At 44.0% G+C, this 25,834-nt stretch overlaps 2 protein-coding genes across 2 annotated transcripts in view; one reads left to right on the top strand and one right to left on the bottom strand.

Moving 5' to 3' along the window:
- Nucleotides 1–25,834, bottom strand: part of CDK5RAP1 (CDK5 regulatory subunit associated protein 1) — an 83,642-nt gene that overhangs the window by 16,010 nt on the left and 41,798 nt on the right. The gene's annotated exons all lie outside the window — the stretch shown is intronic.
- Nucleotides 708–19,000, top strand: LOC122496368 (vomeromodulin-like). Its single transcript, XM_043602579.1, has 15 exons — nt 708–817; nt 4,135–4,411; nt 6,655–7,138; nt 7,465–7,566; nt 9,053–9,208; nt 10,118–10,196; nt 10,530–10,587; nt 11,289–11,359; nt 11,809–11,955; nt 12,812–12,934; nt 13,500–13,567; nt 13,852–13,882; nt 15,464–15,524; nt 16,672–16,751; nt 18,005–19,000. The coding sequence occupies exons 2-15, from the start codon at nt 4,150–4,152 to the stop codon at nt 18,026–18,028; spliced, it is 1,746 nt and encodes a 581-aa protein (XP_043458514.1). The 5' UTR covers nt 708–817; nt 4,135–4,149; the 3' UTR covers nt 18,029–19,000.

The following is a 25,834-nucleotide window of genomic DNA, read 5'->3' as shown; positions in this document are numbered from 1 at the left end:
CATTAAATGAGATGACAGATGAGAAAGAGCCTAGAATTCTTGAATACAAATGAGCACCACTATTCAAGTTTCATTCCAAGTGCGATTAGGGAAAGGAAAGGGGACTGAGCAAATTTTATAACTCCCATGCCTAAAATCCCCTAGACATGCCTTCATGCTCTCACCCACTGCAGACACTGTGTATATTCCAATCTTCCTACTTCCATCACTTCTCCCTGAAATCTTTGCAAGTTTGGATGCTTCCAACTGCACACATCTCATATAAAATGTCACTTGACCAGAAGTCTGTCCGTAAACACCCTTTCCGGAGGGATCCCATCCCCTCTCCCTCAGATCCCCACCCTAGCACTGGTCAATGCTGAGTGCCAACCATGGCCAGGGCATGGCACTGGCACCATAAAGGACTCTCACTGGGTTGGCACCTGCCAGCCTTAAACACCCCTCTACTCTTGCCATTCACCCAGTACCCACCTGACTCAAAGAAAACAGGCTTGTGAAGGTTTAAAATAAGGAAGGGACAGATACTTGGCCTGGCTGCATCTCCAAAAAAGTTCCAAGCACCTTGAACATCTCTCAGAAAGACGCTGACAAATGTCACAACCATTAGCAGGTGTTGATCTTGGAAGTCAGCCTATATCATGCCACCCTTATCAGCACACTTGGATCACGTCCCTGCATGTCTGACAACTTCTGCAAGAGACACTGGTCTATAAAATGAGATGTAGCTTTCCTCTGACAGTTCACAAGCAAGAGCAGGAGGGGAGGCAGCTTCCAAAAACGTTCTCCCATCCACATCGACCCATCAGCGTTGGACAAGGTAAGAACTTGCTACATCAAAATTCACGAAAGAGGAGTGCCTGGGTGGCTCAGTTGGTTATGTGTCCAACTCTTGATTTCACTTCAGGTCATGATCTCACGGTTCGTGGGATGGAGCCCCACGTCCAGCTCTGCATTGACAGTGAGGAACCTGCTTAGAATTCTCTCTCTCTCTCTCTCTCTCTCTCTCTGTCCTTCCTGCTCTCACTCTCTCTCTCTCAAAATAAATAGTTTTAAAACTTCATGAAAGAGAAATTCAAAACTCTGAGGCAGAAACAAGCATAGGACAGTTCAAGAAAAGAGACCTACTTAGGGTTTTGCATTTAGAATCTCTTTAGCAACGCCCCTCCCTACTGAAATGCACAGCACTGTACCTAGAGTGGTAGGCGTTAACAATTTCCTGCTATGTAACTTCTTTTAAAAATGGGGATCTCTTGGGGTACCTGGCTGGCTCAGTTCTTGGAGTTGTGAGTTTAAGTCCCACATTGGGTATAGAGATTACTTAAAAATAAAATCTTTTTTAAAAAAGGGAGGATCTTAAATGTCCATCAACAGATGAATGGATAAAGATGACATGCATGTATACACACACACACATACATACACATACATACATACACATAATGGAGTATTACTCAGCAATCAAAAAGAATGAAATCTTGCCATTTCCAAGTATGTGGATGGAACTAGAGGGTATTGTGCTAAGCAAAATTAGTCAGTCAGAGAAAGACAAATATCATATGACTTCACTCATATGAGGGCTTTAAGATACAAAGCAGATGAAGAGAAGGGAAGGGAAGCAAAAATAATATAAAAACAGGGAGGGGGACAAACCAGAAGAGATTAATAAATATGGAGAACAAACAGGGTTACTGGAGGGGTTGTGGGAGGGGGGATGGGCTAAATGGGTAAGGGGCATTAAGGAATCTACTCCTGAAATCATTGCTTCACGATATGCTAACTAACTTGGATATAAATTTAAAAATTAATTCATTAATTAATTAATTAATTAATTTTTAAAATGGGGCATCTTTCCTGAGATTTTTTAATGATTCCATTCAAGACAACATCTAATAATGCTGCCACAAATTCAGTCACAGGCAGAGAATTTTATTATTTTTTCCCTCACAGAACACTTAAAGTGACCTTTACACTAAATTCCAATTTCTCACAGGTAAGGGTAAAATGAGAAAAGTAATGAAAATATGATGAGTTTTCTCCTAAAGTCTAACTTGTCCCATATGAAAGATGTCACTGGCTTCCCATTATGTCTTTCCCAACATGTCATCAATAGCAGTTCTTCTCAGTTATTTTTTTTTCTTTTTTTAAGTTTATTTCTTTATTTTGAGAGAGGGGAGGAGAGAGTGCAAGCAGGGGAGGGGCAGAGAAAGAGGGAGAGAGAGAATCCCAAGTAGGTAGGCTCCATGCTGTCAGCACAGACCCCAATACAGGGCTCAATCTCACAAACTGTGAGATCATGACCTGAGCCGAAATCAAGAGTCAAGACGCTTAACCGACTAAGCCACCCAGGTGCCCAATTCTCCTCAGTCTTGATAAATGGCAGGCAACTTGATTTGGACAATGCCTATGCATGGCAAGAGCAGAGGGTGATAAGCCTTATTTTATAAAACTTGATTAGGTAAGAAATGCAGGGAGGAACTCCAGAGTCTACTGGCTTTACTGACAGAACATACCCCAAGACACAAACCTCTGTATTACCTTAAACATTCGAGAGAGAAAGACTTGAGAGAATCATTGTAAGGGAGGAATGTGACAGCCAGAGAAGGGAAACAATCACCACTGGGTCACACAACTGAGCTCAGAGTCAAACATGGGTTTTCTGCCTGGGTGGGCCCAGCTCTCTGCCTTCTTGCTGAAGCTAAGGCCCCTCAGCTGGAAATGGGGTAATAATATTATCGAGTGTCTAGATTTGCTGCGAAAATTATAAAAGATGTTGTGGATGAAATAATTAGCACACGGACCAGTACTCTATACGTAGATATGTATGGATACATCCCAACAAAGAGAGGTAAAGTCAGGACTTATAAGTTTACATATTCACAACAGTTATGGCTGCTCAACCCTGGCCAAGAAAAAGAAGCCACATGCCCCATGGTCGTTAGGACCACCCAGTGCCCTACAATAGAAGAGGCTACAGAAAGTGGGAAATGGGTTAACTTGATCATTGATCCACACACAGAGGAGCCTCCTGTGTGCCAGCCACCAACACAATAATGAGGATGGTCCAATGCCACCACTAGACCACGCTAGTGCTCTGCCAGAACATGGGAACAGGCTTTTAAAAGACAAGAGAGGGCCTGAGATGGTCATACTGACATAAAGATGGTTCTGGCCTCTGCACACTGAGCTGAAATGCCAGGACAGCCCAATGACCAAATGGGTGGAGGGTGCCAAGCTCGGGTCTGATTCATTGGGTGATTTCATTCTGATTGGGCAAAACTAGCAGCTGGAAGCTGGCCAGTGGGCACAGGCAAGCATATTGCCTGCTCTGTACCACAAGTTTCACCATCTATAAAATAAAGATAGACCCTCCTTCTCGGGGTTGTGTAGAGAGCTTAGAGCAGCTAATGTCCGCTTACTCTCCACAAAGGGACTGGCACATGGAAAGCTCATACCAACAAGGACAGTGCTTTTTTTTTTTTTTCAACATTTATTTATTTTTGGGACAGAGAGAGCCAGAGCATGAACGGGGGAGGGGCAGACAGAGAGGGAGACACAGAGTCGGAAACAGGCTCCAGGCTCCGAGCCATCAGCCCAGAGCCTGCCGTGGGGCTCGAACTCACGCACCGCGAGATCATGACCTGGCTGAAGTCGGACGCTTAACCGACTGCGCCACCCAGGCGCCCCAAGGACAGTGCTTTATATCAGTTGACCAAAAGCTGGGAGAGACCTTGACCACCATTAGAGCAATAACCTTTGTAGCTGGATCATTCAAAATTCTTGAATTCCCCAGTTGGTAACTGAGATGGCTCCAAGGGCATTTGAGAAAAGGAAACCTGGCAGGAGGATGTGGACCATAGAGGTAAGGCTATTGGCAGGGCTTGGCCTGTACTCAAAGACTGCCACCAGCCTGTGGATATCTTCATGCAGAGCTGAAAAAGAAGTAGAAGAAAACAAGACTTTGCCATATGATGGAACACTGTCTGATGAATACAATATACAGACTAGAATGTCAACAATGTGAGTGGAACCTTTCCACAAGAGCGAGGGCCCTTGTAGGTGCATGTCTAATACAAACATACTGGCACCCCTATGATCCATTGGGAGCGTGGTCTCTAAAAGAACTTGCTTTTGCAGATATCAGTCACCAAGATGCTGACCCTCTGGGCCCTGGTCTTCACGCTGACCGTCCAGGCAAGAGCACTTGACCTGCAGAATCCATCTTTGCTGCTGGGAAATCTCCCTCAATTAGCCCTTGAGGTCACCAAAAAAGCCCCTCTCAATCTGCCACCCGGACCACTGTTCAGAAGCGCCCCAAAAGATTCTCCATCTAAGAAACATCCAACTAGGACCCCAGGAGGCAGGTGTCTACCAGTGGCCAGGTACTTCATGTCTGGCAGCAAACTCGAAGAATGTAAGTAAAACTTGTTTCACCTGCTCACCTTTGACTTTCCACCCGCTCACACACACTTCTCATTTCCAAGCCCAAAAGCTGATTACACCTTCAATAAGGAGAAGGCATCAAAATCACTTTGGGAGTTTGTTAACAAAACAGCTACCTGGGCTCCACTCCCACACACTGTGATACAGCAATACTGCAGAGGGCATGAAAACCTGGTTTTCTAATAAGCTCCAAGATGATGTTGAAGCTACTTGTCTGTAGTCCACACATGGGGAAGAACTGGTCAAAGCAACCCTGGAGAAGGGAACTCTTGGATCCAGTCAAATGGCTACCTGCCTTTTATGTGACCCTTATCACCTGCACACTGCCAGGACCTCTCATGGCTTCCCAATGCTGGGCCCCACAGCTCATCCCAAACACCCACACATACTTAAAGCATCAACCTGGTTGACAAAGAGCCAAGAAATGGGAGATCCAAGTCCAGTACCAAACCCCCTGACCAGATTTGCTCTTTCCAAACGCCCTTCTCACACCCTTCTTGAGTCTCAGCCTCCTCCTTAAAGAGATGTAGAATTCTGTCCTCTGGCAGTCTCTTAGGGCCAGAGAGCAGAGGAGCTCAGGAATTACAAGGCTTGGCAAAGAAGTGACTCTCTTTGGGGACCAAGAAGGGAGTAGGACTCTTGAGCAAATGAAGGCCAATAGGAAAGTCCACAAAGCTCCCTGCAACAGCCTTCTGCAGCCAGCCTTCCAGGATGAAAGGACAGGGTGACAGAGGGAAAATTGGTGGCTGCCTAGTGATCATGGTACCCAGCCCCACAGCTCACACATCCACTGCTTTGCCTCTTTAGGAACATTTTCTCCACTCTGCCTTATGACAAAATAGTTGAAATATATAGAAAAGTTCAGACAGTGGTAAAAAAGAAAAAAATAACAGTTGTATACCCAACAAACAGAGATTTGGTGGTGGTGGTGGTGGTGGTGAATTTTGTCAGACATAAAATATATATATATATGTATATGTATATATATATGTGTATGTATATATGTGTGTATATATATATATACACACACATACACACACACACACACACATATATATATATATGTATATATATATATATAGCAAATACTCTTGTACTCACAACTGAGTTTAAGGAATAAAACCCGGCCATAGGGCTGAGGGCCCCAAGGCTCCTGCAGGGCTGCCTCCCTCTCCCCCTTTCTCCTCCTCCCCCTGGAGGAGACCTCTGGCCTGATTATTTTTCCCTCGCCACTTCTCTATATGTTGTGACATGCGGCTATTCCTATTCTGGAATAGAAATGTTGTCCTTTGGCCCAATTAAGCTCTTTGCTGAGGTAGACAGGGTTGACCACCAGCCAGATGTAATAGCTCCTCTTCTGAGTTCCTTTCTCAGGCCACTGACAGCAGGATAGGATAGGACCCCTGTGACTTCACAGTTCTCCAAGTTGGCTCTTGACCCTCTCTCCTTCCCCACCATCTTCTGGGATTCCACTTCTCCCTGCCCTGCTTGTCTCCAGTGTGAAGGCAAAGACATGGTGAGCATCTCCTCCACCCTGATGATAAAAATGCTGGAGGATCAGTGCTGATGCAGGAGGTCTCTTAGTATGGGCAGCTTGTCAAAGGTGGCAAGACCTCCCGATGACCCACAAGGGGAAAACGAGGCCTAGAGAAGAGACTCGCACAGAGTCACAGAGATGGAGAACAGAGGAGTCCAGGTCTGTGAGCTCCACTACCTCTTCGCTAGCCACCTCAACCTTACTGAGTACTTAAAACCAGCTCAACATTTGTCCTGTGCCCAACAACCCATGCTGCAGGTTCTATCACTCCTAGACAGGTGCAGAGACTGAGGCTCAGGAAAGAGAATACTCTGCCCCAGGCCACTTGGACTTCAAGGAAGTGTCTAGACCTTATATACTTGGGGCTACTGGGCTCCAGAGCTAAACTAAATTCTTTCATTCCATGCTCAAACCACTTTAGAGTAACATACTCAACACTAGGCTGGCCTCAGGTAGGTGGCTAACAAATGTTAACTCTTAACAGGGGACAGGTTATCTCTGTATCACCAGGCTGTCCTGTGGTGGGCAGTGGGAGGGAGTGATATATCCAGAAGGCATGATATACAGTAGCTAAGGGCCTAACAATTCAGAGGTGCTGGCTCTCCAGCTGGGAAGGTTTCTCTGGTTGAATCAGTTGGACACCCAACAGCAAGATCATGTCTCTTGACCCTTTTCAGATCTGAACGCCACGCTGCCCCCACAGATCGAGAAGATGCTGATGTGTGAGGAGATAGATCTAGCTGGTGTGCTTGGGACAGTGATATCTACATTGTCTAACTCCAACCTACTGTCTGTGTTAGACCTCACTTCATCCCTCAACATACCTGGAAGTGATGTTCTTGGTGGTATCCTGGGCAAGGAAAGTGGTGGCCAGTCCCCAAAGCTCCCACTGTCATTGCTCTCAACAGCCACTGATGCCCTCAATATCCAAGAGACTCTGGGCAGACTGCTACCCACTGGTGCAGAGAAGAATCCTGTAAAAGGACTTGTCAACACCCTTGACCTCCCAAATCTCCCCCAGCCTCTGAATGATATCGTTAACCAAGGTGGCAAGCTCACAGAATCCACCGAGGGTGTGCTGAACAGTCTAGTGCCAGTAGGTGTTAGTGATGCAGTCACAGGCCTGCTGAGAAATGCTGACCTAGCAGAACTCTTACTGGGGTAAGTGCTTCCTTGATCCTAAGGTCTGACACAAGAAGAGAGCTGCTGTTTGGGGACATTGAAGTTCAACCTCCAACAATACCATGGAAAGGGACAACCACATTTTCATGAAGCAATATTCTAGTTCTGTGCTGAAAGGGTGCCCTTTCAGAGGGAAATACGACCAAGATTTCTTCAGCTTAAAGAGCAGAGTGGGTAAGGGAGCCAGGGAGTCCTGGGAATGGATGGGTTAGTAAATTGTTAAATGGCTGCTTCAGGGGTACCTCTCCTGCTGCCCAGACTGATTTGCGGAGCCAGGACTGACCCATGATGCTGTCACTTTGCAGATTAAATGTTCAAGAAGTGACTGTGGAGAGTATGACATCAACCATGACAGGTGATGGGATCCTCGTCTCTACCACAACTACCGCCTTCATAGGTGGAAAAGGGTGAGCCTGTTTCCAAATCAGTCAGCCAAGACAGTTAGCCTGGGGACTTAAGAGCCAGAGTCCAAGGGCCAGGCAGAGGCAACACAGAATAAGGTTGGATGATTGAGGGTGGGGCAAACTGGGCACCAGGAATAGCTGCCTGTCTCTTCTGCCCCAAAGGACCAATGCAGGAGAATGACCCCATGAAGCCCCATCCTCAAATAGTGTAAGCACGGCCAGAAATCCAGATCTCCATGTGAAATCTGCACAATTTTATACATGGACAGTGAAGAGAAAAACCACAGAAAATGACATATACACTGGTATTATGGGAAATGCAGGCTCCAAATAATCTGGACCCTCCAAGAAGAATCAGCCCACTCTACAAACACTGTCCCAGGCATTTGGGTGGGGGTGGGGGGGGGGTGGACAGAGATGATTAAAATGCATGCATCAGTCATCCACCTAATGGGTAATTAATACACATCTCTATACCAGATGTTGTGCTGGGCACAGGAGTAATGGCAGTCCTTGTCCTCAGTGAACATCAACAGGTGGGGGAGAACAGGTTAGCAGTGTAGGTCCAAGGCACACAGGAAGACATGAGGACAGGCCACCTACACTGGGGAGAAGGCAGCTTCTTGAACTATCACACACATGGCACTAAAACCTTTCACCGAGCAAACTCCAGCCAAGCACTTAACTGAGGCGCTCTGAACTCACTGAACCCTTCTGACAACCTCATCAGAAAAGCAGTCCTATTTCTACACTAGGAAACCAGTTTAGACTACCAAAACCAGTTACATACAGCTGACAGGGTTCAAACCCAGGCATTCTGCCTCCAGAGCCCATGTTTGTGACCACTACAGTTAGCAGTAGCAGGAAGGGCCATTTGTCTTCTCGAGAACATCTGACTTTAATGAGGCCTGGTTTTGGTAAATGGTGGGTTTTTCTTATGCTGTAACCCACACAACACACAGCTGGGGATGCTGGGCACAAAACTGAACTTGTAATGAGCTTCTCATTACAAGTCGGCCTCGTGCCACCAACAAAAGACTTCATTTTTTTTTTAATGTTTATTTTTGAGAGAGAGACAGACAGAGTAGGGGAGGGGCAGAAAGAGAGGGAGACACAGAATCCGAAGTAGTCTCCAGGCTCTGAGCTGTCAGCACAGAGCCTGATGTAGGGCTCAAACCCATGAACTGCGAGATCATGGCCTGAGCCGAAGTCAAACGCTTCACTGACTAAGCCACCCAGATGCCCCAAAAGAAGACTTCTTGAAGGCTGGTGAGGAGAGTGATTTTATAAATGCCTCCCGTGAACCAGGATCTAAATCCTGTGTAAGAGAAGGCCAACCTTGAGGCATGCTCACTTGAAGAGCACCAAACTTTCCCTCTCTCAAATAATCTAGACAAACACATGAGGCTTACTCCCAAAATGCCTATTGCTTGGCCTGAGTGACATCCTGGAGCTAGGCCTGGTTTCACCTACATCTTATTCTCCACAGCCTAGCAGGACCTGTAGTCAGCCTACTGGGATATCAAGTACACAGTGATATAACTCTGAAAATTGGCATTTCCACGAACAATACCCAATGCATCAACCTCCAAGTCCAGGACAAGGACATCAAGTTCAAGAAAGTGACCCTTCAGGTAGTGGAAACGTACGTGAGACCATTTTTCTCATTTTCTATATCCATATGTGCCAGAATGTCCCCGTTGATACCACCCTTAGGGTGGAGTTTGGCCAACCCAATGGTTTGAATGATCAGTAATTGGGAGTCCCAGTCAGGGGTCTTTGCTTGGGAACGCCCAGCACATTTGAAAACAACCTTCTCTCACTCTGCCTGCATTCTGCTAAGCATACTCTTTGTATTTTGTTCTTTTTGCTTAAGCAATACATTCACCTAAATCAAAATCCAAAAGATACAAAAAGCCATACAATGAAAAGTCTTCCTCCCACCCAGGTATACCAGCTGGCTAATACTCCTCCCTGGAAGCAACCAAAGGATCTAGTCTCTTCCATTGGCTTTCAGAGACACTATTTGCATGTGCACAGTTGTGTGTGTGTATACACACACAGAAAGGGGTGAATACCATATACACCTTTCTGGACTCTGATTGCCTCACTTAAAAAATAGCTTGGAATCTGTTGCATCAATATATAAATAGCTTCTTCATTTTTTATGGCCTAGTATTCCATTATGAAGATGCACTGTAATTTAATAGTCCCTTATCAAGGAATAGTTGTGTTTTTCAACTGTTAACTTTTGTACCCAACTCCAACTAGTAAGGTCCCAGACAGGTCTGTTCACTAACATGAACGAGTGTCTGAAGAATAAATCCCTCTACATAGGATTGCTGGGTCAGATGTCAGGCATTGGTAATTTTCCCAGGGATCCTTGTAGTATCTTCCTTAATGACTGAAACTGTAGACAAAAGCGCTCGGGTGTTGGTACAAATTAAGAAGCAGGACATCATGCAGCTGTTTCATGAATAGATGGGTTTTCTCCAATGCCTGGGCAAAATCCAGAAATGCAAGAATCACATAGTCCTCCACATATCTTTCCCAGGGTCACAAATACTTTGCCAGTGCCTCTGCCTTTGGACCAAATCGTTTCTCAAGTGTTGACAGTAGCTATGAAAGAGAAGGTAAGTGTTGGGAAAAAAGAGGGCACCACCTCAGAGGTCTAGGTCACTGGGGGAAAGCGATTTGGTCCTGATGCTGGGCGAGACTCCAAAAGGAGACATCAGGCCTTCAGGAGTCCCAAGTTTAGAGCTATTCTGGCCCAAAAGACCCCAGCAGCAGGACAGGATAATGCCTCACACTGGGAGAGGGAGAGTATAAGTTCTGCCATAGAGAACCCCAAGAAACAGGGAGAAGGGGAAGAGGATGGGGAGGAGGGGAAGATGAGCTGGGCTGAAGGGGAGGAGGACAGGCCTGCTGCACTTCCTTGGCAAAGCTCATTGGTGGTGATTTCACAGCTTCAAGAAGTAGAATCGTGTGACATTGATCTCAGTGATTTCAGCAAATGCAAGAACTGTGAGTACGAACACCAGAGCTCCCTGGGGGTCATGGGTCAATGGAGGACTCCTTGGGGATCTCACCAGATGACAGACAGGAGAGTGGGCGGCCGTGAGCTACAATACCTTGAGCCTCCAGGCACACAGACCCTCCTCAGCACCCCAAGGCAGAACATGTGGTAACTTAGTGGCTTCCCTGAACCACTATGACACATTCTCCAGGACAGAGCAGGGCGAAGAGCCCCTTAGAAGTCTCTGTGGCAGCCCCGCCACCTAAATGGTTTGCCAAGCGCACATGTGTGCAGAGTCGGAGCAAGGAGGATTCCAGGCCTCATGCCAGGGAAGCTGAGAAGCAAAAATTCCCTCCAATGTCCTCAAACATATCCGGGAGACAGGAATGATAGGACATAGTGGGACAGCAGCTGCCAGGACAGCCAAAGCAGGAAACTGTTAACATTTCTCCAGTCCCAGAGTAGATGAAACTGGCACCTTGGCAACAAGCTTCTCTCTCTCATTTGCGGTTTTGGCACAAGAAGGAGAGGGCCAAGCCCTCATGCTGCCTTCCTCCCCGAAACTGGAAAACACAGTAGGGCAGCAGCTTTCTGCCTCCGACTGAGAAACAGGGAGGTGTCCACACTGGTCCCCCATCTGGAGGGCAGAGCCACCAAGAGCCCGGGGGTTACGGGGGTCTCCAGATGTTCTCTTTCCTCTCACCTGCAGCTACTGACTTGTTCAAGTACAACGTTAAAAGTTCCAGGACTTCTGCACAAGGTCTTTCAATCTTCTACTGTGTAAGTGTTCTTTGTGCTTACAATGGATTCCATAGGAGGGCTGCAGACATCCCTGAATTCATGAAATATATGCTACTTCAAGAACACTTAAATGAGGGAATTCACCTCAAAAATGAGGACTTATGGCTTCTCTTAGACAATCAGAGGTCTGATGGCCCTAAGTTGGACTGCATCAGGGCTAATCAGCTGGACAAGAGCAGTGCTTCCTCCTTTACAAAAGGTTTCTACTCTCTAATCTCCACAAACCCCACCACTTCCTACAGACCCCCAACACGGAGGCTGGAGGCGGGGGGGGGGGGGGGGTCTACTGCTGTCTGTCATCATCCTTGTCCACTGCAGTCCTCATGGGGGCCACTTCACTCCTCAACATCTCAGCCAGGCTCCAAAGACATAGAAACTGATGTTAGTCTCACATGACAACAGGGATTTTTCTGCTTTTCTTTCTCTAGGCTAAAGCCTTCTTTAACAAATATATAGTCCCTGTACCTGGAAGTCCCCTTCCACCAGATCCTAGAAATGCCAACATTTCCCTAACTCTGTCCCATAAATTACTCACCGTTATCATCACACTGAGTGTCAAGCAGAGCTCCACCAAGGTAAGCCTCATCTACCCTGACACCATTCTCCTCTTTGCTTAAGCCTAGTCTGTCACTCTTGAGAGAAAGGTAAAAATGCAGTGGGTTCCAGAACATTCTTCCAGAGGTAAATAAGAGGAAATGCTGTGGGATACAGCTTTTCCCTTAATGATGATCATATAAATGGATATTTGTTGACACCGAAGGAGAGCAGAGGGCAGGGGCAGAGGAGGATAAATGTCTTCTGAGTTCCTGCTTCAAACCAGTACAAAGCCAGGTGTCATTTCATCCTGACAATGGCACCAGGAGGTAGGGATTCTTGTCCCCATTTTACAGAAAACCAAAGTGAGAGAAGTACTTTACCAACAGTCACAGTATGAGCAAGAGAGTGGATTTATCGACATCTGAGGTATTCATTTGCTTCTGGCCCCAAGGGTGATAGAAGGAATAGAGGCAATAATAACAAGAAAATAATAATCATGGAGAACTTTCTATGGGCCAGGCTCTGTTTCGGCAATGTACAATGTTTCCTTAACAGGGTCTCCAAAATGATTAAGTGCAGAGTGGTCTGCCAAAAGAGCATAGAAAGAAATGGGTTTAAGCTGGATGAGGGGTAACAGAAAAGCAAAATTTTATGTGTTAAATGACCTACTGTCCTTCTGAGAAAGGAAATGAGATCTAGGAAAATATCTGGAATTAGACCCTATCTGCTGTGGTCACACCCACTGTGCCAGTACCCACCTAGGTGACCGACTCATACTAGAGAGCCAATAAATACCTGAATAAATGAACTGAATGATGCACAGGTATCTCATAAGGCACCATTCTGCAGTCCTCCTTCTTCTCCATACTCTAAATGATGACTTCTTCACAACAGATGAATAACCTGGCTGCAAGCATCACCAAAATAGCCTACTCCTTCAAGTCAGGCAACCAACTCCAAGTCACCTTGTGGATTACCGTGGAAAAGGATGGTGAGAATTTTTCTACCGTGGAAAGGGTGAGTACTGAGTAACAAATCAGGACTGAGCTGTGAGGAGGAACTAATAGGAGCACAAGTTACACGGAAAAAAGAGCGGTCTGGAGTGGAGGGGGCCAAATCCCCGAGGGCCCAAGTGCCTGGGTACCCCTATGACAAGGGTGGCTGGTGGGCTCAGCCCCTAGGGCAGAAGAGATAAACAGGCTGTCTCCTGCGACCAGGGAGTCTCCACTCCAGTCCTTACCTGTGATTTTGTTGGCCATATCACAATGTGATACATTCGCTGACTAATCAGGTCAAGGTTGTTGTTGTTTTTTTTGTTTTTGTTTTTGTTTTTTTTACATTTATTCATTTTTGAGAGACCGAGAGAGACAGAGCACAAGTGGGGGAGGGGCAGAAAGAGGGAGACACAGAATCTGAAGCAGGCTCCAGGCTCTGAACTGTCAGCACAGAGCCTGACACGGGGCTTGAACTCACAGACCACGAGATCATGACCTAAGCCGAAGTTGGATGCTTAACCAACTGAGCCACCCCGGTCCCCCTCAAGGTATTATTTTTAATGCATATTTGTTTTATATTAATGCAGACCTCAATCATCTCCCATGACAGCAAGATTTCAAAAGACAAATTGATACCAGACTTCAAGATTACGAGGTACTGTCCATAACTACAAAGTCCTCTTGACATTTGTCAGTATAAAAATAAATATCAAGAACCCAATTCAAATCACATGAGAAAAATAACGGAAAAGGCCCTTGGGAAATACCTGCATAATTACAGGGAAGCCAAAATGGAGTTTTACTCACCTTAAAATTGCTTTATCCTCCGTATTTGACATTTTATAAGTGGCTTTGAGAAGTGAACTAATACCTAAACTCTAGAATTGGTTAATATTTTTTATGTGAAAATAATTTTTCCTTGTACTTGTTTCCTGACAGCTCTGAAGACAAGGTGACACCACCTGAGGCTGTAAGTCGATTCAATTTTCAAAATATCTGTATGTGAGAAATTATTTTAATGCCAGATGCTCAGTGACACAGGGACTCTGGAAAGGAAAAGGTCACACAGACTAGATCACAGATGCAATGTGGAGTAGGTTCCAAACCTTTACCCTCTCTGGAGAGTTCTTCAAGCTAGTTCCCAAAGCCATGACTAGAATCCCACATTCAGTCAGTGACTTAAGGAAGGCCTAAATCCCTGATTTTTTAGTGTTGTGGGTGATTCTGACACACAAGGAAGTCCTGGAGTCCACTGGAAGAATGAAAAGGTGATCTAGATTCTAATCTTGCCTGGGTTCATGAGAGTTGCTCACAAATATACCCAGCCTCACCCTTCCCATTGATAGTTCCCATCAGTAATCCCGAGTGAGCACAGGAATCACCAGATGAGAGCCTGGGAGGTGAGAACGGGGGAGAGAGAGGGCAGGGCCCAGGGAACAGGTTCCAGGAAATTCCCAGGAGGTTCACCAACCACACCCTCATTTAAGATATTTGTTCTTGTACATGTTCATGCCTTCATTCAACAAATGTTCAGGGAACACCACAATGTCCCCAGCCCTAGAATACAACATGAAATAGTGATGAGATCCCTGATTCTAAGAGTGACCCTCAAATTTAAGTAGGAAAACAGAGACAGCTGAAAATCATAAATAAATCAGCTAAATCATTAAGAGCCTAGGAGCCACACACTGGGTGGAGGCATACAATGGGCACCCTGAAGTGAGCAACCTTATGACTATGGGTGACTACGGGGACCGTCTGCATCTCATGTCAGCCCTGAGACAATAAGGAGTCAGTTGAGAGGCAGACTCTGGGAGGTATCGCAAGTCCAGTGATTCTTCATCTCATCTTTACCTCTGGGCTGCTATGTAGCATGCCAGGTTCCATGCAGGGGAAGGAATGTAGAAGGCATGGTCCCTAGCCTCATGTAACTACGCACCTGACAGGGGTCACAGACATTTATGCAGAAAGTTGTTAGTGTAGCATAAAAATGATAGAGTAGAGAGAGCACCAACTAGAAGGCAGACAGTAGGTTCCCTGAGAAGATGCCTGAACTTAACCTTGAAGAAGGAGCAGAAGTTAGCACAGACCCAAAGTGTGTACGGGATAGAGGAAACAGAATGTGCCAAAGGTAGGCATCACAGAATCATAGGCCTTTCGAAGAGGGGAAAGGTAAGCAGAGTGCCAGCAGAGAGAAGCAGATCTGGGAGGCCCTTGGAGGGAATGCAAAGGAGGCAGGCTCAGCAACAATCAGTCCTTCCCAATACTGAATTCAACCTTTGTCTTGAAAGTATGCAGCTGCACCACTGAGCCTACAGCAGTGTCTAGAACGTAATATGACCCCATAAACATTTGTTCAAGGAGCCACCTAAGGCATCAAAACCTACTGAAGGGCTTTGGAAAACCCCCAACAAAGAAGCCTGAAAGATTGACCAACATCCACCTCCCCATATAGCCTTGTCCAGTAATAGATTTCTTACACTAGGAAAAAACCCACATATGAGAGGCACCCAAGCTGTACTGATAAAAATGCTCCTCCCATCTCTTCCAGGAAGCAGAAGTGCAAGATATATTGCTTGAGGTTCTGAAGAAATTCTTGTCTGCCCTTAATGGTATGTGGAATTAATTTAAACACTTAGGAGCACCTGGGTGGCTCAGTCAGTTGGTTAAGCGCCCAACTCCTGATTTCAGCTCATGTCATGATCTCACATGGTCGTGAGATCAAACCCCACATCAGGCTCTGTGCTGTGTGTGGAGCCTGCTTAAGATTCTCTCCCTCCCTCTACCTGAGCTCTTCCCCCACTGGCACACTCTCTCTCAAAAAATAAAATTAATTAATTAGTTAAAGGGTGCCTGGGTAGCTCAGTTGGTTGGGTGTCCAACTCTTGTTTTTGGCTTATGTCATGATCTCACGGTTCATGAGATTGAGCCCCATGCCATCAGCACAGAGCCTCTCCTCTCTCTGCCCCTCCCCCCACTTGCATGCACTCTCTCTCAAAAGAAATAAACATTAAAAAAATTAAAAATATCTATTAAAAAAACAATAATGTAAACACTTAAAGTCATAAGAAAGGGACAAGGGTGCGAAACCACATTACAGAACAGTCCATGGCACTGAGCACAGTATCATCCAATCACCATCTGGACTGAAAATCACTTCTTAGTTTTCAGATAGGGACTTCAGCACCTTGAGATGGCAAAACATGAAAATTAAATCTAAATGCCTCTTCTACGGGTCCTAATGAAATCTAGCTCCGTAGGGGTCATCTTACCACTTGGAGGAAAATGGACCTGGATCACCTAGTCACACAGATGCTGGAGTTGGAGAAACTTGAGACTGAGATCATAAACTTCATAACCACCAAGAGATGATGGTACAAAATGCTATCTGTACATATTTGTGGTGAACTCTAAAGGGGTTCAAAATAGTGCAAATGACACCAAAACAGCAGGGTCGTCTTCTTCTTCAGCTAGTGAAGGCAGACATGCCTATATGTCTCTTAATATCAATTCTCTGTGCATAGAATACCCACTTGGTTTCCAGTTCATTCTAAGGTCTTTTCTGATCTTTGTAAACTCACCCTCATATACACACAAGACTAAGAGACTATGTCTGAAATCTGTCCATTGAATGCACAAGGGAGAGATTTCTCCTAGAGCCGTGCACTAACCAGAGATCCCTCCAGCTGGCTGTGGCTAAAACAACCCAGCCTGGCCATTGTTTCTTTCAACTCATATCACATTTTCTCTTTATTTCAGAACTGATAAGTGCATGGAATGTTCCTCCAGGACTAACCTCAAATCCTCTAACCAATGCCAAGGTTAAAGTACTTAAATTGGTAAGAGAGAAATACCAATATTTTCCTTTTGCACAAAGGCCTACTGTGCACTTCAATCTTCACAGGAATGAAGGGGGCCAGTAGGCCTCAGCCTCAGTCTGTTCCAGGCCGCCCTACTGACTCCAACTAATCTCCCCACTCTCCCCTAGGCAGATTCATTGCCTACTTTAGTCACAAGTCCTAACAGTGAGATACTCTTGGTTATATATAATCAAATAATCTATCCACTGTCCCATGAGTACTCTCATACTTTTCTGAATATGTCTCAAACATTTCTTTGGAAACATCTCCACCATACATGCCCGATTCATCCACACTGTCACCTTCTGTGTGCTAGAGCCTCTCGTTCTTTGTCATCTTGACTCAAATTTCCCCCTTCTTCCCATCTATCTAACCCTAAACCCAGAGAAATTTTCAAAGAGGACTTGCTTCCTAAGAAACAGGTAAAAGAATGGGATTTTTATTTAAATTTGTCACCAGGAAAATGTTAAATTATGAGGGTGGAACTAGGGAAGGTATATGAGAGTAAAGAAGTTTAGAATCTCCATCACCCTTAGATACTCCATTCATGATAAACATGCTTTTTGAGGAAAACTCTTCTATTTTGGCTCAAACCTCAGAAGTTATATATTCAGGTTTTTACTTAACCTCCAAATTTCCCCGAATCTGTGGCCAAATCAATTATTAGAGTACTAAGTGAAGTAAATCAGCATTTGCCTCAGTGTTGGTTTTCCACCTCCTGCTCTTACACTCCATGGCTCTGAGTGGCCTTCGACATACCACTTAGTGTCCCAAAGTCAGTCTTGAGTCAAAGGATTGGATTAGATGAATGTCAACTGTGTTCCAGCTACAAATGATAGCCCAACCAGAACTGGTTTATGCAACAACAATAAAATTATAAGTGGTGAACATCCAGGGATGAGACTAGCTTCAGCAGTGGCCTGATGCAGGGCCTAGACGATGACACCAGAATCTATCTCTTGCCTCTACTATTTCTGGGTGGGCTCTGTTTGGGCTGTACATGGAGGTCTCTACCTACCAGGAGCTTCACTCTCCATTTCTTTCTGGAATAGCTCAAACAATGACCCAGAAATAACCTCCGGGGCTCCCACTAACCTGACTTGTCCCATATCTCCATCCTTGAAGCAAGCACTATGGGCAGGGGGATGGAGTGCACTGGTAGTTCAGTCCGGGCCCTCAGCCAGCTTATGTATTTAAAAGTATATAACTAGTTGTCTCTTATCTCCTCACAGAACGATCTTCAGGCAGCAAACTAACCCAGCACTTGATGCCAGAGAATTTTCCAGAATGAAAGCCTTCTAAAACTTCTCTAAGAAATATTGAGCCAAGGACATCCTTATTTATCATTAAGGAGCCACGTAGAATAGTGTTCTGAACATGTCAACTATTCTTTGGAATCTCACCAACAATACCTTGAATTAACAAGTGCAAGAAAAGCAAGAATCCAGGGATTTTTGGTATTCTGTAATCACTTCTTTAATAATTAACCTGTTTTCGTGCAAAAAAAATGACTTGTCTTCAATTCATACAAATAGGAATTTCGTCTTATGCTTAGAATTAGTAAAAGAACTACTTACCAAGAACATAAAAGTTAACGGTATGAATGATGAGGCAACAAAATGCAGACTTCATTTATCTAGTGCACTAAGGGACAATCCTGACAATGACTTTTCTTCCTGTATCTCTGCCCTCCCCTCTCCAACTCCAAATGCTTTTTTTGCCTAATGGCCCAACATGAAAATTACACAGGGGCTAGAATCCAACTTCCCCCATCATCACATGCTAAACAGTGAGAGGCACAGTCCAAATGCTAAAAGTTGGATGGCAAAGAGCAGGTAAGAGTCTGGCAATACCACGAACAGGGCAGCAAATGATGTGGGTCCCAGCTTGGTAACTATAGACCATGCCAAGTGGCTGTGAGAGGAAAGTTAAGCCAAGCTCCTTTTAAGGAGACCAATAAGTACAAAGAATGCCAGAAAAGTAAAGAAGAAGAATACTGAGAAACATCACTGTGATCTCTACACCAGGCAAAGACTATGGCTTGTGCTGTGTCTGTTCTGGAACCAAAAGAACTCAGATTGTGGACACAAAGACAGATAGGGGAAGCAGGGCCAGATTCAGGACTCACCTCACAGCAAGGAGCAGCACCCCATAAAATAAAGGCCAAATCACATTATTACCTTCAGCCTTTTGCCCAAACCTTAGGTCTTGATTTCTCCCCAGGCCATACTTCCCACAGTCAATCCCATCTCGGTAAATGGCAATATGATCCACTCAGGTTCCCTAGTCAGACACGTGGAATCATTTTTGATTCCTCTCTCTTTCACCAACAGACCAAGTCCTATGGATTCTGCCTCAAGAACACCTCTCATCTGTTTGCTTCTATCACCATCCTGGTCCAAGTCATCATCATCATCTTTCACCAGGGCAACTGGTCTCCCTGCTTCAGCCCTTGCCACCCACAATCCATTCCCCAACTGGCAGCCAGAGTGCTCTTTATAAAACAACAATGAAATTATAAGATAGTGAATATCTTTATAAAACACACGCTCCCTACTTAAAAACCTTTCAACCACTGGTGAGTATATGGAGAAATCGTAACCCTCATGCATTACAAGTAGGAATGGTTCAATCTCTATGGAAAACAGGTTGGCTGTTCCTTAAAAAGTTAAACATAAAATATACATATACTCAGTAATTCCACTCCTAGGTATATGTCCAAAAGAAATGAAAACAGGTATTCAAACAAATGTTGTACACGACTGTTCATGGCACCACTGTTCACAATGGCCAAAACATCTGAACAACTCAACATTTTATTATTTTTTTTTAATTTTTTTGTTTTTTTTAACATTTACTTTTGAGACAGAGAGAGACAGAGCATGAACAGGGGAGGGTCAGAGAGAGAGAGAGGGAGACACAGAATCTGAAACAGGCTCCAGGCTCTGAGCTGTCAGCACAGAGCCCAACGCGGGGCTCGAACTCACGAGCCATGAGATCATGGCCTGAGCCGAAGTCTGACGCTTAACCGACTGAGCCACCCAGGCGCCCCTCAACATTTTAGATGTTCAAATGTTCATCTATAGATGAATGGATAAACAAATGTGATATGTATACACATACACACACTCACACGCAGATGCATGCACACACAAAGGAATATGCTTCAGTCATATAAAGGAATAAAGTATTCATACATGCTACAATGTGGATCAACCTTGAAAAGATTATGTTCAGTGAACAAAGCCAGGCACAAGACATCATATATTGTACAATTCAGTATATGTGAAATATTTAAAGTAGGTAAATCCACAGAAACAGAATGCAAAATGGTAGTTACCAGGAAGGCAGGGAGTGGCTAAGGAGCATACCTGCCTAATGGATATGGGGTTTTATTTTGGAGTGATGGAAATATTTTGGAACTAGACAGAGGTTGCACAAAACTGTGAATGTACTAAATGCCACAACTCCATCTGAAACAAAGACTTCTAGAGATGCCTAGGTGGCTCAGGTGGTGGGGTGCTGGACTCTTGATTTCAGCTCAGGGCACAATCTCGTGAGCTCTGTGCAGAAAGCACAGAGCCTGTATGGGATTCTCCCTCTCTCCCACTCTCTCTGCCCCTCACCCACTACGGCATCTGTGTGCTGCGCTCACGCGCATGCTCTGTCTCTCTCTCTCTCTGAAAATAAACATTAAAAAAAATAAAATAGAACAGAGACTTCTAAACAGAAACTAAACAAAACAGAGACTTCCAGGGAAGATGGCAGAGTGGGAGAACCCTAAGCTTACCTCATCCCACAGATACAACTAGGTAACACCCACATCAGTGTAAATAACCCAGAAAATGACCCAAAGACTTGGAAGAATGACTCTCCACAACTAAATGCAGAGAAGAGGCCACAATGAGGAGGGTAGGAAGGGAAGAGAAATGGTGGAGAGATAAATGGACCTGCAGGACTGTCCATGGGAGGGAGGGATGACGAAGGTGTGGGTGCTGAGAGGGGAGAGAAACAGACCCTCACACCAGGCATCCCAGGCACGGGGAATCCACACAGGGAGACTGGGAAGACAAATCCCAATAATATTTGGCTATGAAAACCAGAGGGGCTGAATTTGATGAGTTCTTACCATCAGAGGAGTTTAAGACCTAGAACTATAAAAATCAGCAGGCTCAGCTCTAGAAGAGCTGGGAGGTCATACAAAACAAAAACCTTCCCAGCCACAATAGCAACTAACCACCCAGATGTTGGTTTCTAATACCATTCTCTATAAAAGTAATCAGGACCCCTTGGAGAAATGGCTAATTTCTAGAGACTAGAAAGGACTAGAAAGAAAATATAAAAGATGACTCCGGAGCATCTTATTAATTACTGAAAGTAAGAAAGTGCTCAAGAAAACCACAATGATGGGAGTATGTCAAAGGGTTACAGGGGCAACTGGAAGAGCTGCCAAAGCTAAAACAATGGGACCGACAAAATAAAGTGGTACTGGATTATAACCCAAAGTACAAAATGAATATCCAGCAGTCTATACTGATAAAAATAAATTTAGTAAATAAATGGGGGGAGAACAGACAATCTCCTCTGCAGAAAATCCCTAGCTGGTTTACATAGCTATTTCACCCTCATGGAGGTGGAGCAGAGCTTCCCACTAGTTAAGTTTCAGCTGCACAGTGACATCTGTCCCAAGAGCACAGTGCGGAAAGGGAGGAGAGCAATTTTGCAATGAAGAAACCTGACAAACACTACCTCAAGCCAGGTGATCAAGGTTAACATGAACAGTGTTAAGTCATATTAACAGTATGTACACTTATGATGTGACGAGAACGGTACTTTATCTCTGTAGTCTTCCTCCCCCAAACATGTAACTGCAGTCTAATCATGAGAAAAGCATGTGACAAACCAACTGAGGGGCACTCTATAAAGCATCTGACCAGTTCTCCTCAAAACTGTCAAGGTCATCAGTAATAAGTAAAGTATGAAAAATGGTCACAATTATGAGTATACTAAAAACTAATGAACCGTATACTTTAAAATGGTGAAATTAATGGGATGTGAATTACATCTCAATAAAAAAGGGAGAAAGGGAGGAAATCAGCCAAAGTGGTTATGGTAATATTAGACAATGTAGATTTTAAAGCAAAAAATATTACCAGGGAGGGGTGTCTAGCTGGCTCAGTCAGGGCAGCGTGCAGCTCCTGACCTTGGGATTGTGAGTGTGAGCCCCACACTGCGTGTAGAGATTAGGTAAGATTAAAATCTTAAAAAAAAAAAAAATTACCAAGGATAAAGAAGATCATTTCATAATGATAAAGGAGTCAATTAATCAAAGGAACATAAAAATCCTTGATGTTTATTCACCTATTGATAGAGCTTCAAAATATATGAGGCAAAAAATGACAGAATTACAAGGGGAAAAGAGAGAAATACATAATTATTTTCAAAAATGTCAATACCTTCTTAGCCACAGTTGATAGAAGAACTGGATAGAAGCAAGCAAGGATATTATAGACTTGAATAACAACCTAAACTGACTGACATTTATAGAACTCTACACCCAACAATAGAATATTCTTCTCCAGTGTACAGTGAACATTTACCAAGACAGATCATCTTCTGAGCTATTAAATAAATCTCAATAAATTCAAATGATTAAAGACAAAGTATATTCTCTGACCACAATGGAATTAAATTACATATCAGCAACATAAAGATCTCAGGAAAACCCCCAAATATGTGGAAATGAAACTTATTCTTTTTTTTTTTTTAACGTTTATTTATTTTTGACAGAGAGAGAGACAGAGCATGAGCGGGGGAGGGCAGAGAGAGAGGGAGACACAGAAACTGAAGCAGGCTCCAGGCTCTGAGCTGTCACCGCAGAGCCCAACATGGGGCTCAAACCCATGAACTGTGAGATCATGACCTGAGCCAGTCAGACACTTAACCGACCGAGCCACCCAGGCACCCTGTAAATGAACCTTATTCTAAATAACCCATGGGTCAAAGAAGAAATCAAAAGGGAAATTGGAAAGTATTTTGAAATTAATGGAAATAAAAATATAACATGTCAAAATACATGGAAGAAATTCCATGGTAGCTTGGGAATAAGGGATCACTGGAGAGACGGACCACAAAGAAATAGGAGAAAATTTCAGAGGTGATGGATATACTCTCTTGATTTAGGGATGGTTTCATGGGTGTATACGTTAAAACTTATCAAATTGTACCCTTTCAGGGGCTCCTGGGTGGCTCAGTCGGTTAAACGTCCGACTTCAGCTCAGGTCATGATCTCACAGTTTGTGAGTTTGAGTCATGCATCAGGCTCTCTGCTGTCAGCACAGAGCCCTCTTCAGATCCTCTGTCTCCCGCTCTCTCTGCCCCTCACCTGCTCATACATGCATGCGTGCATACACACACTCTCTCAAAAATAAACACACTAAAAAAATTGTACACATTCAACATGTGCATATCAGTTGTATGTTAATTACACCTATCTCAATAAAGCTATCAATAGTGTTATATGTAAACTTGTGTAAAAACAAAGAGACACTAATCACTGTATATACAGAGACTATTTCTGAAAAGACTTAATAGGAAATGAAAAAAGTGCTTTTAGGAGTGCTGACAATACTGACTCCATCTTTGGCCCCTATCTTGTTCCTGTCTGCGTGATGACCTCCCTGAAGGCTGCATGTTCCCAGGCCCCTTAGAGGTTAATCTATGCCCGGACTGGAATGTGACAAGGCTGGTTCTGGTCTTCCCTAAAATTGTTTATATAACTAGTAGAGATAACACAGTTTCTTCCCCCACTTTCTGGCACACAGGTGGCACCACGAGGTCTGTTAAGTGTCAGACACTTTGACCTCATCACGATGCCTTCTGCACAAACCCTTGCTCTATAAAATCTGTGGGCTAAAGTCCAGGCTTTGCAGAGAATAGCCATGCGATACCTAGACTGTCACCTGCCCAATCCCATCAGTAAGTTACCCTGAATAAACTATACAGTGTTAACTGTATAGAGTGGCCTGCTTCATTTTCCAGTGTCAAAATGCCTTCTCAGTTTGGAAGATACTTTAGTGTCCCTCCTCTACCTTCTGACAGTGCTGGCCTTCATAAAAGGATCTAGATTAGGAGAAAGTGACAGGAGGGAAGCTGACCAATTATAGATACCTATTGTATTGTTTGAATTACTTTATCGTCTGTATATTTTACTTCTTCATATGTCAAATTTCAAATTTCAAAACTTTTTAAAAAGTGCCTTTTGAATAAAGAACTGAGGTGAAGAGCCATAACAAATGTTTTCCTCCATAAATGGACCTTACGAGCAGAAACAAATCTTCCTGGGCGGAACCAGCATCTGAGGAAGAGTTCCCAAAGGCTGTCACGCAGGTGAGTGGAAAGGGTCTAAATGAGATCATGGCCAGACATGCAATAAAAGCCTCAACATACCCTAATATACAGTCTTTTTTAGAAGCAAAATCTTCCAATGATCATTCCCATGTAATAAGTACTCACTATTTCATAGGCAGTGCTAAACTCTTCACAAGTTATAATCTCACTGAACTTCATTTGAGATAAGCATTTTTTAGCCTTACATCATATGAGAAAACCAAGGCACAGAAGAATAAGGGGCACCTGGGTGGCTCAGTCAGTTGAGCAACTGACTCTTGATTCAGCTAGGTCACGATCCCACGATTTCAGGATTTGAGCCCTGTGTCGGGCTCTGCACGCTGATTGCACATGGAACCTGCTTGGGATTCTCTCCCTTTTTCTCTCTCTGCCCCTTCCCTGCTCTGCCTCTCTCAAAATAAAAAAATAAACTTAAAAAAAAAAAAATAACTACTCAAGTTACTTTGACTGACTCCAATATTCTATGTTAACATCTTTTAGGTTTTTTTTCATCATACCCACAGAATGACATAATGTTGGTAGTGAATGGTCCAAGAATGACTGCTCAGTGCCTACTAATAGGTAATGACATTTCAAAAACTCCAAGTAATAACTGACCCAGTAATCAAAAAACCCAACAAACCAAAGCCCTGGACTAGATGGCTTCATAGGCGAATTCTACCAAACATTTGAAGAAGAGTTAATACCTATTCTTCTCAAACCATTCCAAAACAGAAAAGGAAGGAAAACATCCAAATTCATTCTATGAGGCCAGCAGTATTACTTTGAAACCAAAACCAGATAAAAACACCATTAAAAAAGAGAACTACAGAGGTGCCTGGGCGGCTCGGTTGGTTAAGCATCCAACTTCGGCTCAGGTCATGATCTCACGGTTCCTGAGTTCGAACCCTGTGTTGGGTTCTGTGCTGACAGCTCAGAGCCTGGAGCCTGCTTCAGATTCTGTGTCTCCCTCTCTCTGCTCCTCCCCTGCTCGTGTTCTCTTTCTCTCTCAAAGAATAAACATTAAAAAAAAAAAAAAAAAAAAACTACAGGCCAATATCCCTGATGAACACAGATGCAAAAATTCTCAACAAAACACTAGCAAACTGAATTCAACAATACCTGAAGCAAATCATCCATCACAATCAAGTGGAATTTATTCCTGGGCTGCCAGGATGATTGACTATTTGCAAATCAATCAATATGACACATCAGATCAATCAGAGAAAGGTTAAGAACCATGTAATCCTTTCAATAGATGTAGAAAAAGCATTTGACAAAGTACATTACACAAAGCATTAAAGCATTAACAAAGTAGGTTTAGAGGGAACATACTACAACATAATAAAGGCCATATATGAAAAACCCACAGCTAATATCATCCTTAATGGGGAAAAACTGAGAGCTTTTCCCCTGAGGTCAGGAATTAGACAAGGATATCTATTCTTGCCACTTTTATTCAACATACTTCTGGAAGTCCTAGCCACAGCAAAGAGACAACAAGAAGAAATAAAGGTATCTACATCAGTAAGAAATAAAACTCTCACTACTTGCAGATGACATGATACTCTATATAGAAAACCCCAAAGATTCCACCAAAAAACTGCTAGAACTGATGAACGCATTCAGTAAAGTTGCAAGATACAAAATCAACATACAGAAATCTGTTGCAT

Source organism: Prionailurus bengalensis, chromosome A3 (genome assembly GCF_016509475.1).
Source record: "Prionailurus bengalensis isolate Pbe53 chromosome A3, Fcat_Pben_1.1_paternal_pri, whole genome shotgun sequence".
NCBI classification, from domain to species: Eukaryota; Metazoa; Chordata; class Mammalia; order Carnivora; family Felidae; genus Prionailurus; species Prionailurus bengalensis.
Note: the sequence above shows the minus strand (reverse complement) of the source record. Positions and strands in the feature narration are given on the sequence as shown.

Coding starts and splice junctions, on each gene's coding strand:
- LOC122496368 (XM_043602579.1), top strand. CDS start 4,150: ATGCTGACCCTCTGGGCCCTGGTCTTCACGCTGACCGTCCAGGCAAGA. Junction 11,956..12,811: donor TCAAGCAGAGCTCCACCAAG/GTAAGCCTCATC, acceptor TCTTCACAACAG/ATGAATAACCTGGCTGCAAG. Junction 12,935..13,499: donor ATTTTTCTACCGTGGAAAGG/GTGAGTACTGAG, acceptor ATATTAATGCAG/ACCTCAATCATCTCCCATGA.